We start from the raw sequence: 13,784 nt of genomic DNA, 5'->3' as shown, positions 1-13,784 counted from the left end.
GAAATACACAAGCCCAAGAAACAGAAGAGATGCCACACAAGATGAAAAAGGCTTAAAATCCCTTTTAATAATGCATTCCTGTAACAATCTTCAGACAAACTCAACCTGTTAGTGGACGATTACAACTCAGGTTCACATAAAGAAAGTCTCATACTTCTACACAAGACAGGCAAAGTTAGGGTTATACGAACAGTTGCTTCAACTTGAGTCTTCAACAGGAAACTTTAATTTGTCCAATAGATTGTACTTTTCTACCAGTAAAAAAAATGTTTTGTTTTTTTAAATGGTACAACACATTGAATAAGCCATCTCCATATCACCACCACCACTAACCTGGCCCTCCTGGCTGCACCAGCGAGCTACAATAAAGGAAAAAATGGTCCAGAGGAGAAAAGTGAAAAGCTACAAGTTTATTCTTTAAAAAAACTAGTCCCCCGTCCCCCACATGATAAGCCGTTTGAAGCTACAGACATTTACAGACTCACAGGCCCTGCTCTATTGCTCTGGAAAAATATATCCAGAGAGCTGCATGAAGGCAGAACACGCCTCCAATGGCAGCTGAGTTAGCTGGGGGCTGAACCTGTGTTGTGGTGCTTGGGAATGGGAGAGACATCAAGGTCCTAACCTGGCCTCTCACACTACACAGCTAGTGAAGCTTCCTGGGATCCATTTTCACATTGCATTTTGCAGGAATGCACCTTGTGGCATCGACTAAACCCTTTACAAATCTGGCTGGGTGCCCTTTTGCCATGGCCAGACCCCGGATGCCCAAGGGAAGCCCCTAAGGGTTGTCCCGATGGAATGGGCAGGAGACTGGACATGCCTCCCTCCCCATTTAGTATCGGCGACGCTTGTTCGGGCCAAAGTCCCCCCCAGGAGCTCCTCTGTTGAATCCCGGTGTGTTTCCTCCCATGGTTCCAAGTCCTTCCATTGCAGCGCCCTGGCCAAAGCGATCAGCGGGTGGCGGTGGAGTCTGAAGGAAAGTGAGGAGGGAAAAGAAGCTTGGGTTAGAAACATCCCTCAAGACTGACTGCAACTGTACAGACCCCATGCAACCTCCACTTAGTATGCTCTTCCCTCCTCCACCAATAGCCATTATGGGGGAACCACCAGGGACCAAGAGGGCTTAGGAAGAACACATTAAACTGTGCACCAAAGCAACAGCACCCGAGTTCTCTCTGACTTCCAATCCCTTTTCATTTTCTGTCACGTCTTTTTTGGCAAATGCACAGCTGCCAAGTTAGGAAAAGGAGGAACACACAGCTTAGCTTCTTTGCTTCTGCCCCCTGCCAAACCATTAGTTGAATCATGTAGCTAGCTGATTCAAATCAACTTACAAAGAGAGAAGATACTCATGCAGATTCTTGCCTAGATCAAGGGTTTTGCAACCCACCCTCTCAGCCAAATCCTGACTAATTGCACTTGGTTGACCTTACCATTCCCATGGCTCCATCAGGAATCATTGGCCCAGGACCAGCTGCAGGTGGTGGCCCTGCCGGAACACTGGTAGCTCCCATCGTCCCTCGGTTGTTCATGCCTATCGCACCTGAGGAAAAGCAAGGAGGCCTCTTGGTCTGTATACCCCTGAGGGTTAAGTGGCCACTGAAAGCTCAGCTCCCTTACTGCACATATTCCTGCTGGTGAATAGCATCTGTGGCCCACCCAGAGCTCAGCTACCTGCTGACTTAGGAACCTGCAGCCACCACATAGAACAGCTGATGAAGCACAACCCAGCCCAAAACATTAACAGGAGAGGAAAAACCACTTGCAGCTTACCTCCCATACCCATCTGTCCCATTCGCATATCTGGAGGCTCCCTCTGAAACAGACAGACAAGCTTGCTTCAGACAACATCCCGACACCTCCTTCTGGCAGGACACATGAAAGAAGCTTCTCTGTGCTACTGCCCAGGCCAGAAGGGGTTAGAAACTGTATGAACTGTAGAAGCTGATCCTCACCACCCCACCAGGTGAAGCAAGTCCCCTACCGCATCAGGGAAGGCCCCCTTAAATCCTTCTTGCCGCCTCATCATCTCTTCCTGCTGCCTCCTCATCTCTTCCTCACGGCGCCTGCGTTCCTCCTCTTGCCTGCAAGGAAGGCTCCCATATAGTCACACCAATTGGAGAGCTATCAAACAATTCAGACTTACTTATGCACAAGCTACAGATGCTCTCAGATGCTTCTTGGCAACAGCCTTGCCCCTACAAAGTCCTACCAATTACCAGCACAAGTCAAGTAAATTCACAGACAGGTGTGACTGATTCCCTGCTCACCTGAGTTCCAGTTGTTTACGCTTCTGCACCTCCTGGTTGTGCAGCTCCTCCATTCTCCTGAGTTCTTCCTGGCGCCTCATTAAGTCTGGAAAAAACATCCACATGGGTGACAGGTCAGGATGCCTGCACTACCTGCTCCCAGCAAACTGCAAAGGCCATCGCCATTCTGCTTCTCACCTTGCCTCATGAGCATGACCTGATGCTCATGACGAGCTGCCTCCATTTCCATCTCCAGCTTCTCCCGTGCTTCTTTGATGTTGCGATCCACTTGCTCTTGCTGCTGCTTTTCCATCTCAATCAGGGCCTTCCAACGCATAGCATACTCATACTCAAAGGAACCGGGCTGTGCAAAACGGGGAGGTTGCTCACGCTCCCTGCAACAGCAAGGTGGAAAAAATCCAGTCACTTAGGAAAAGGCAACTTGAGTTAGTGAGAGTCACAGGAGTGGGGTCAGGGCAGAAAGTAAAGTTTACAGGCAAGCAGCTTGCATCATGAACGTTTCTGAGAATGGGAATCAAGCTCAGATAGCTACTAAGTTTGCTTTATGCATCCTACCACTATGCTTAGCAAAAGCCAACAAAAAGGTGAAAAAACACTTGCATGCTACTTTATGTTACATTTTCATGTTTCTGGAAGCCACTTTATAGAAATTGGCTTAAAAAGTAGTAATAAATCCATTTAATAACAATGGTATTTCCCATAAAAATGTAACTGTCCTCAGATGAGCTTCCCCTAAGAAGGTACCACTTCCACGGGCTACTTACTTGTGATATTGTTGGTTTTTGATGACAAGTTTTTCTGGCAGTCCCTCTTCATCATCATACTGATCCATGGGCTCCACAGTCACAGGTCGAGGGAACCTGTCAATGAAAATTGTATCCATCTAAATAAATGCCAACCTCTTTAAAGGCCAAAATCCAAGAGCTAGCAGCAGCCTTTGTACAGGCTTAGGCATGATCAGGGCCTTCCTTAGCCTAGTTACCAACACTCTTTCCCTGAAGCTGAATGCTGCTGCCTCCTGGGACCAATAAGGACTCCCAGGTGAAAAACAATGTTCAGAGTTAAGAAGCACTAAAGCAGCACAAGAGAGAGCTGAGATTCTGCTGTGGCCAGCAATCCATAATACCTTTGATCCAGCCTTGCAAATAATGTTTGACTGGGTAAACCACCATGTGTCCTGTGGTGCTCAAAAAGCATCTTTTATAAAGGTATGAGCACCAAATGTAGAGCCCACAATTTTCTGGTTGTAGTTCTTGTTCTACCAGCCCTGTTCAACATAAGCAATGACTGGTGATGAGTAAAACTGCAATACTGTATTTCTTCATTTAGCTCTGTAGACACAGATAGAGAACATCACTTAAGATTCAGGCCCACTGAATAAATGCACTCTTTATTGCCCTCTACCGGTAAGACACACACACACACACACACACCCACACACCGCCCTAAGTCAAAAGACCTGGTTTCTTTTATTGTACTTACAATAGTAAACTAGAATAACTTACGTGGTTAGCAAGAAGGAACCCTCACTACATCTGTCCAGGGCTTTTCTAGCAGCCGGCTTTCCAGAAAATTCTACAATGCCTTTCCCAGAAGGTCTGCCTCTGTCATCCACAATGACCACAGCCCTCTCCACTTGGCCAAACATTGAGAAGGCCTCCTCCAGAAGCTCATTGGACACAAACTGTGGCAGGTTCCTGACAGTCAGTGAGGCACTGTGGCATGCAAAGCGCACACGCAACTGCTTCCCACGCAGGGGCATGTTGTCCAGCTCCACTTTCGCAATCTCAGCCAGAGTTCGAGTTTCCTGGAGACAAAAACACACACGCACCACCCATTAAAGACCACCACACCAGAATTATTTCAAGTGGGTAAATAATCCACCAGCTCACTGCTACTGGACCAAGAACCACCCTGAAGAGACAAAGGAGTAGGCACTCCCTAACAAAGCACATATTATGGGAAAAATAATTTTATTCCCAAAGAGAGTGGAATGGAGAGTGTGGGGAGCCCAGCAAAGAGAACACTTTGGCATTACAAATAGCCAGGACTTGAGAGAAGAGATGAAAATCAGGGAACTGATGAATGCATGACTCTCATGGAAGAGTAGATTCAAACTTGAGAAAAGGGAGCCCAAGATTTTCCAACTGGATCTTTTCATGTGTGACATTTAGGGCACACACTTGTAAGCTACTCTTAAAAATACAGCATTCCTAGCGCCTCAACACTGAAGTAACAACAATTAGCAGAACATAGTCGGAAAGTACTATGTGGCATAGGGACGCAGGTGGCGCTGTGGGTAAAAGCCTCAGCGCCTAGGGCTTGCTGATCGAAAGGTCGGTGGTTCGAATCCCTGTGCGCTCCCGTTGTTCGGTCCCAGCGCCTGCCAACCTAGCAGTTCGAAAGCACCCCTGGGTGCAAGTAGATAAATAGGGACCGCTTACAAACGGGAAGGTAAACGGCATTTCCGTGTGCGGCTCTGGTTCGCCAGAGCAGCGATGTCACGCTGGCCACGTGACCCGGAAGTGTCTTCGGACAGCGCTGGCCCCCGGCCTCTTGAGTGAGATGGGCGCACAACCCTAGAGTCTGGCAAGACTGGCCCGTACGGGCAGGGGTACCTTTACCTTTACCTTTTACTATGTGGCATAGGATCTGGGATGCAAAATAAATTATACATCAGAGGGATCCAAAATCAAGGACAAAGAAAAGGAAAGAAAACCAGATATAAAATTCATTATATCCACAATCCATTATTAGTTGTTGTTGTTGTACTTGTTACTATGGAGAGTAGTAACAGGCTCTTTTTAAAAAAATCTGCTTTGTTTACAAATGACTAGATGTTGCCATTAAGGTCTTACATAATCTCACGTGTAGATGAAGTTACCAAGAATTTCAAACGGCAGCATATTTCACAGGAGATTAAATCCACAGGCCTTCTAATATACAGTACCTTATTTTCTGAGTTAATTTTTTAGCAATTACTATGGACCAGATTTGATCATAAATCTTTATCCAACTCATCTAAATATTTTCTTTTCCTTACAATAACCATCCTGGCAGCCAGCAATATATATACATATACAGATAGATAGAATACACACACACACACACACACACACACACACTCAATTATTTATCCAAATAATCCAAAGTCTTCATTTGGTCCATCCCATATCCCCATGAAAGCTAATGAGGTACCAATTCACTACCTTTCCAAAAGCTGTCACTGAATGATATTCCCACCATAAGCATAAATGCATGCCTTTATTTTTTTGCAACAGAAGTACTTTGGAGAGAAATTGGGGCTTATATATGATAAGATCACTAGTGTACAATGCCACCTTAAAAATATATTGAGAGTAGATTATTGAATCCTTGCTGAAATTGATTTTTTGGGCCTCTTGTTCCATATTCTTTCCCATTTTATAGGCTCAACATCATAATCAGAATCCATTTTCTAACATTTTATAAACCTGTTAAAGGGACCTCTGACCATTAGGTCCAGTTGTGGCTGACTCTGGGGTTGCAGCGCTCATCTCGCTTTATTGGCTGAGGGTGCTGGCATACAGCTTCTGGGTCACGTGGCCAGCATGACTAAGCCACTTCTGGCGAACCAGAGCAGCGCACGGAAACGCCTTCCCGCCGGAGTGGTACCTATTTATCTACTTGCACTTTGACGTGCTTTCAAACTGCTAGGTTGGCAGGAGCAGGGACCGAGCAACGGGAGCTCACCCTGTCGCGGGGATTAGAACCGCCAACCTTCTGATCAGCAAGTCCTAGGCTCTGTGGTTTGACCCACAGCGCCACCTGCGTCCCATAAACCTGTTAGATCATGTCTAATTTTGTTACTATTTTATAAATGTGGATGATACGTCATTTTGCCTTAAATTTATTTGCAAAATCTGGTGTTTAAACTTTATTAAACAGCAAGTTAAAAGAAAGAACTAATTCAGTTTACTATAGAGAACATACCTGCCCAAGTTCAAACCAGGAGTGAATATTTATGCAGTTGTACTGTTCATGCTTTATTTTATTGCTTCTAAATTATAAGGTTTTGATTAAATAAAATTACTGTAACAAGTACTTAAGACTAAGCCTTCTTCCTTCACTGAATTAGCCATTTTATTTTTTTACTTTTGTATTTTTTAAACAACTGATTTAAAAAATACAGAATATAAACCAGCTCATCATTGCCCTCCCACCTTGATATATTCCTTTGACACATTATGTATGATTGAAGATCAAGAGTTTGCACATCTCCTCTTCCTCAGTTCTAGAAATACCAGTCTGGAAGCACAGACTGAGAACATTAACAGGTCAGCTCTGCCAGCATTGTAAGTTCAAAAGTATATGGACAGCAGCCACCAAGAAAGCGCTCAAGAGCTTCTTCATCTCTTTATGTGCACAGCTGGAAGTTCCATGTGCGAAACTCAGCTAGAACTGAGCAGCTAGGGATTCTGGAGCTACTGGGGAATCAACTAGCATAATCCATTAAGCTTGCATGCCATAATGGATCACTTCCCTAGGGAAGACATTCTGCTTTCTGCCAGTGAAACACAGGCCCCCCTGTAAGCAACTGGTTTTCTCACAATCCCCATAAAATTCCAGGACCAGAGGCATTAAGTATGATTCTGTAAGTCCTAACTCAGAAACATCATGCAAGAGTCTGCTTCCACAAAATAAAGTGCCACATGCAGCATTCACAGTGCACACAATATGAAACCATGCACTGGCCATTCAAGCCCACGTGGCTAGCATTAAAAGCAGCACTACTTTCGCCAAGCCATAGGAATCCTTAGCACACTATAGCCACTCACCAGCCTGATAAAGCCAAAGCCTTTGTCCTTATGAATGAAGACTTCTCCAGCCTTCCCATATTTTTCAAACAGCTTCCTCATCTCTTCTTCTGTGATATCAGGGGGCAGGTTCCCCACAAATAGGCGACTTCTCTGTGTGAAGGTCTTTTCGCCAGGTTTTCGGAAATTCTTCATGTCAATTGTCAGGCCTTCATCTGAGGGGAATAAGGTACAGAATCGCTCTACAAAATTGGGGGAACAAACGCTGAGTGTTAACACATTGAAGAGCACAAAGGTCAGAACATTCACCAAGTCTCCCAACACACATCCAGTCTTAACTATTTTAGCAGCAACTGCAGGTCAACACAAGTCGGAGGCCCTGGGAGTTGAAGAGTCAGCCCCATAGCAGCCTTTGCCCAGCGCAGATGAAAGATATGGCCCATTGACGGAAAATGCAAAGCCACCTGCAGGACAGCCAGAGCACTGCAAATGCTGGAAGGATAGGTCCAAAACAAAGATTTTTAGCAGCACTTACATGACAGTGCTGGTAGGAAGCTTTCCAGCACACAGCAGCAGATGGGAGAGTGGGGCTCCAAATACAGCCTGCAAATTTACAATCTGGAGGAAGCAACTCAAGATACAGTCAAATAGCAATGCCAGTTAGAACACATTACCCATTGTCTTAAAAGACTGATCAGAATCAAAGCCCAACATCAGTCTTTCTGGGTGTTTGAAGGAGGCCACATATTGCTGTGATAGAAAAAGGACTCGAGCATTAAGAGGTGAGAAAGTGCTCAGTAGCCAGAGGAACTGCAGCAAATGAAGAAGCAAGCATCCAAGTCCAGTTGTAGAAAGAAAGCCATAGTGTTCATTAAGTGCAGAAAGAAGCAAACCATCTTAGAAAGCAACCCAATCAGCCACAGAAGCATAAGCTAAGCCATGTCTCCATCCACCATTTAGCTATACCTATAATCTACAAAGCCCTGAACTCCTAGCAATTTAAAAATAATCATGCATTCTTAGGCCACTAGCAACTAAATCATTAAGTTATGCAGCTTAGTTTGCAAGTCACATTAAGGATTTAAAGTACAAGCAATTCTCATGTGCTGAAGGGATTTGCTGTTAATGCTAATGTTGGGAAAGGGGGCGATACACCCTTTCAGAGTCAATCCAACAGTAACCTCTGGTGACCTGAGGCAGACATGTTAAGCACCTATCTAAAGTCGCAAGAAATCACACCAGATCTGGTTGAAAAATTCCCACCTCATATATACTTTCTGTGTCACTGAGCTTGTTCTCACCAGCCTAAGACTTTCAAACCAAGCTGTGATTCAATCATGCAACTGACCAACAGTAGCTTTCAAAACAGTAGCTTCTGCAAGTACACCATGAACAGAATATTTTTGGAGCACACAGTGGTGACCAGGTCCAAAGGAAGACTAATACCTTGCACTATCTATAGGAGATCTAACCATATGACTATGACATCTCCAAAGACACCAAAATGACTTGTATGGGTTTGTTCCACTGGCCACTCACAATCAGTTTGTGTGTAATTCCCTGGAGCCAGAGGGTCACTTCACACTTTATAAACAAGTAAAGGTGAAATAAAGTGCAATCACAAGCCTCCCATGTGGAAGAGAATTGGAACAGGTGCTGTGTTTTTCAAACTGTATCCCATATGAAGTGCTGCAAAAAAGGACACCACCTCCAGTGTAGATGTTACCCAAGGAAGCCGCCACTCACTTTGGTTGTTGGCCTGCTGTCCATTAGCTGGGGAAGGTTGTTGTTGCTGCTGTTGCTGTTGTTGGTGCTGATGCTGCTTCCTCGGAGTGTGGTTTTGCTTCTCCATAGCGAAGCCCTTGTTGCCCTGCATCTTCAAACCTGGGAGGGGGGAAATAATTAAATATAAGTACAATGAACCCACAACCACAGTGTCAGAGCACACATTTTTCTTCCCACAAGATCAGGGGTTCAAATACCAGCACCTTCTGTTACAAATGATCTTTCCTGATGGAGTTGGAGGTCAGGGACTGTGTGCCTGGTACTTTGAAGAGCTGCTAACAAATCCAATCCAGTGGGTAGCAGCTTTGTTAGCTCACTAATGGAAGAAGCCTCAAAGCTCAGGGCAGAATATGTGCTTTGCTTGCAGAGGGGTCCACTTTTACTCCTTGGCTTCACCAGCTGAGAACTGCTCTCAAGTCATAGGGCTAGAAAGAGACTATGGGAAGTCACTAATAAATAGTATTAATAATAAATTATTTATACCCTGCCCATCTGGCTGGGTTCCCCCAGCCACTTTGGGCGACTCCCAACAGAATATTAAAAACACGGTAAAACATCAAACATTAAAAACTTCCCTAAACAGGACTGCCTCAGGTGTCTTCTAAAAGTCTGATAGTTCTTTATTTCCTTGATCTCTGATGGGAGGGCATTCCACAGGGCAGGTGCCACTACCGAGAAGGCCCTCTGCCTGGTTCTCTGTAATCTCACTTCTTGCAGTGAGGGAACCTCCAGAAGGCCATTGGAGCTGGATCTCGGTGTCCGGGTTGACCAATGGGGCTGGAGAGGCTCCTTCTGGTATACTGGGCTGAGGCCGTTTAAGGCTTTAAAGGTCAGCACCAACACTTTGAATTGTGCTCAGAAACATACTGGGAGGCAATGTAGGTCTTTCACGACCAGTGTTATATGCTCTTGGCAGCCACTCCCAGTCACCAGTCTAGCTGCCGCATTCTGGATTAGTTGTAGTTTCCGGGTCACCTACAAAGGCAGCCCAACATAGAGCGCATTACAGTAGTCCAAGCAGGAAATAACCAGGCCATGCACCACTCTGGTGAGACAGCCTGCGGGCAGGTAGGGTCCCAGCCTGCATACCAGATGGAGCTGGTAGACAGCTGCCCTGGACACAGAATTGAACTGTGCCCCCACAGACAGCTGTGAGTCCAAAATGACTCCCAGGCTATGCACCTGGTCCTTCAGAGGCACAGTTACCCCATTCAGGACTAGGGAGTCCTCCACAACTTCCCACCCTGACCCCAAAAACAGTACTTCTGTCTTGTCAGGATTCAACCTCAATCTGTTAGCTGCCATCCATGCTCCAACTGCCTCCAGACACTCACACAGGACATTCACTACCTTCACTGGTTCTGATTTAAAAGAGAGGTAGAGCTGGGTATCATCCGCATACTGATGAACACCCAGCCCAAACCCCCTGATGATCCCTTCCAGTGGCTTCATATAGATATTAAAAAGCATGGGGGAGAGGATGGAACCCTGAGGCACCCCACAAGTGAGAGCCCACTCATCCCCCAACACCACTTTCTGGACACAGCCCAGGAAGTAGGAGCGGAGCCACTGTATAATAGTGCCCCAGCTCCTCTAGACGGTTCAGAAGCATGCCATGGTTGATGGTATCAAAGGCCACTGAGAGATCCAGAAGAACTAGGAGACAGCTCATCGACCAGCATGACCAAGGCAGCTTTGGTCCCATGATGAGGCCTGAATCCTGACTGGAAGGGACCCAAATGATCCGCATCCTCCAGGTGTGCCAGGAGTTGTTCAGCAACCACCCGCTCAATCACCTTGTCCTAGAATGGAAGATTTGAGACTGGGTGATATTTGGCCATATTGGCTAGGCCCAAAGAGGGTTTTATAAGAAGTGGTTTAATAACTGCCTCTTTCAGCGGGTCTGGGAAGGCTCCCTCACAGAGGGAAAAATTCACCCCACAGAGCCCATTGCCCAGCCCTTCCCGGCTCACTTTTATGAGCCAGGATGGGCAAGGATCAAGGAGATAGGTGGTCAGTTTCACTCATCCAAGCAGCCTGTCCACATCCTTGGAGGTAACAGATTAGAGTTGATCCCATGCAACTTGACTAGACAGGAGTCTAGCACTCTCCCACCCCAGCCCTGCTTCCACAGTGGAATCTACCTCTTTCTGAATCTGAGCGACTTTATCTGCAAAAAACTTTGCATAATCATTGTATGAGATCTTGAGGACCTTACCAGGTCCCAGTGGCGAAGGTGGTTCCGTTAGACTGTGAACCACCTGAGTCTCCTGCTACTGTTTTCTGCAGATGCAATAGAGGCGGTGAAGAAGGTCCTCTTCGCTGATGCTATCGCCACTTGGTAGGCTCAATGCTGATCTCTAACCCGTGTTCGGTCTGATTCAGAATGAGTTTTCCACTACCAGCACTCTAGCCGCCTCAGCGATTATTTCATCACCCTCAGCTCTGGAGAAAACCACAAGGCTGTCTGGGCTCCATGCAATCGGAAAGAGAGAGCTTCACAGTCAATAGCCCTGGTTAACTCCGCATTCCAGCGGGCCACCAGGGAATCAGCTGGAAGGCCATCAACATGGGATAAAATATCCCCTATCACTCTCTGGAAACCATTTGGATCCATTAAGTAGCAGGGGCGGACTGTCCGAATTGGTCCCACCCAGCACCGAGCTAAGCAGGCCAACAGCTGCAGTCCAGAGAGCAGAAAACAGCAGCTTGGGTTGACTGGCCATATCTCAAGCAGGTCCTGTGTGGCACACAAGAGCCCTGCTGGACAAGCATCCTATCTCTTTGCAGTGGAGAACGTGATACCACTGGGAAGCTCACAGGGCAACAACCCTCTCCCACTATTGTTCCCCAGCAACTGGCATCCAATAGGCATACAGTGGTGCCTCGCAAGACAAAATTAATTCGTTCCGCGAGTTTTGCCGTCTAGCGAATTTTTCGTCTTGCGAAGCACGGTTTTAACGGTTTAACAAAGTCGCGAAAAGTTTTCGTCTTGCGAAGCAAGCCCATAGGGGAATTCGTCTTGCGATACAAATCGAAAACGAAAAAACCCTTCATCTAGCGAGTTTTTTGTCTTGCAAGGCATTCGTCTTGTGAGGTACCACTGTACTGCCTCTGGTCCTGGAAATCATACACAGCTCATTATTGCTAACGACCAATGCCACATATCTCCTCCTTTGCGAGTTTTCCCATTCCTCATCTGAAACCACCTACCTCAACAACCGTCATAACATCTTAATGCCAGCCAAGTTCAGAGTTTCACTATACAGATGTGTGAAGATGTATTTCCTTTTGCTGAATCGTTTCACTGGGTGCTGCCAGGCCAGGCAACTTTTGCCAAAGCGATTCCCCTGCAGGTGGTTTCGAGCTACAACCACCCTCAGGTGTACTGACGGAAACACTCAGGGGGGCTCCAGGCTGACAAAGGCAGCGCTAGCAACACGAAGGAGCCAACAAACAAAAAGCCCTGCTCTGTCAGGCATCCCCCAGAAAGCCCCTGGTCCCCTACTCCCCACACCGCCGCGCGCAAACAGCAGCCATCCAGCAAGCTGGCTCCTTCATAAACACGCGGCCTCCGATTCCGGGAGGCGATGCCACTACTCCGCGGAAGCCTCAGGACGGGTCGCTAAACAAAGCCCAAAAATACATAATGAAAACAAGCAGCAGGCAAACCAATAGCCCTCCCCCTTCAATATACGCACCCTCCGCCCCACCTTACTAGTGTACTACTACCGCCGAAAGCTTTCCCGCCGGCCCCATCCGCCCCGAGAACCCAGAAAAGGCAGCGGACAGCCTGGCCCCACCACGGATCTCGCCCCCTCCTTCTTGCCGCAGCTTCCGCGGTCCAAAACCGGAGGCTGCGTCCCTTCGCCGCGCACGAGACTTCGCCGACGGACCTCCGTTCCTCGGAACCGGTCCCTCGGGTACTTGCCCGGCAATCGGGACAGGGAGGAGGCAGCGCCGGCTTCTTCCAAACCCCTGAAGAGAGAGAGGTGGAGGGGGCGAGAAGAGGGGCAAGGGGTCTTTTGGGGTGGGGGGCTCCCGGACCAGGCGTGAGGGGGAGGTAGGCCGCGCATGCGCTCGCTCACTCACTCACTCACTCGGTCGCTCGCTCGCTCCTGCCTTGCCCGCGGCTGCTTCTTCCTTCACCTCAGGCGGCGGCGAAGAGGCCCAGCGGCACTACAGAAGCCCCGGCCTAGATTTGCCCGCCTTTCTTCTCCTCCGCCCCCGCCTCGTCCCTCAGCCGGACCCCGGCTCGCAAATGCCGCGCCTGCTTGCTCGCCGGCCGGCCAGCCAGGCAGCCTCGGCCTCCTCACCTCAGGAAAAGCCGCTGAGAGGAACGAGGGAGGAGGAAGAGGAGGGGGGTCCGCCAAAAAGAAGCGGGGGGAGGGGAAAAGGCGCGCGCGGCCGGAAACCGTTCACCCGTGCTTGCTGCGCTCGTCCCGCCTTCCCCCGCCGAACTGATTGGCCGACGGGGCTCCGGCGGGCTTGCGCTGAGTGGCCGCTGGTGACGCCGGTCGGAGGCGTTCGCCTGGGCGGGGGCGGGCCCTCGCGCGTCCTATTGGTCGCGCTCATGCCCCCCCGCAGCCCGCGCAAACGGCAGCCAATGGTGGGCTGAGGGGCGTTTTAGGTTTCCCCCCTCTCTGTGCCTCTTTCCCACAGCAAAGTTTGGGTGAGAGGCGAGAAAGGGACAAAGGGGGCAGGAAAAGGGGAGGCGGTGGGTGGCTGGAAATGAGGAGCGAGCGTCGTGACGGCGCCTCGAGGCCCTGCGCAGGCGCGGTAGAAAAAGGCGCTGTTCCTTAAAGCAGCAGTGCCGCGGATTTGGGTCCGTCTGCAGGGGGCGTTGGAGCGCGCTCTGGCGTTAATGTCCCTGCCTTTCAAGCATGTTCAAATACGTACTGTGCATAAGCGTGGGCGGGTGGAACTCTTG

At 48.3% G+C, this 13,784-nt stretch overlaps 1 protein-coding gene across 5 annotated transcripts; it reads right to left on the bottom strand.

Moving 5' to 3' along the window:
• Positions 1-44: 44 nt before the first annotated feature.
• Positions 45-13,277, bottom strand: NONO (non-POU domain containing octamer binding). Of its 5 annotated transcripts, none has more exons than XM_082208424.1 (11): positions 12,951-13,277; positions 8,816-8,953; positions 7,091-7,284; positions 3,779-4,080; positions 3,038-3,133; positions 2,451-2,647; positions 2,274-2,358; positions 1,988-2,087; positions 1,777-1,819; positions 1,437-1,546; positions 45-973 (listed from the first exon to the last, which is right to left on the bottom strand). In XM_082208424.1, exons 2-11 carry the CDS (start codon positions 8,943-8,945, stop codon positions 836-838), a joined length of 1,395 nt encoding a protein of 464 aa, XP_082064550.1. In that variant the 5' UTR covers positions 8,946-8,953; positions 12,951-13,277; the 3' UTR covers positions 45-835. The 5 variants fall into 5 exon arrangements, with proteins under 5 accessions (XP_082064550.1, XP_082064546.1, XP_082064547.1 ...); XM_082208420.1 differs by having other exon boundaries at positions 7,091-7,311; positions 12,951-13,275; XM_082208421.1 differs by having other exon boundaries at positions 7,091-7,311; positions 12,955-13,275.
• Positions 13,278-13,784: the final 507 nt, after the last annotated feature.

The sequence above is a fragment of the Podarcis vaucheri genome, assembly GCF_965113315.1.
Source record: "Podarcis vaucheri genome assembly, chromosome: Z".
In the NCBI taxonomy this organism is placed as follows: domain Eukaryota; kingdom Metazoa; phylum Chordata; class Lepidosauria; order Squamata; family Lacertidae; genus Podarcis; species Podarcis vaucheri.
Note: the sequence above shows the minus strand (reverse complement) of the source record. Positions and strands in the feature narration are given on the sequence as shown.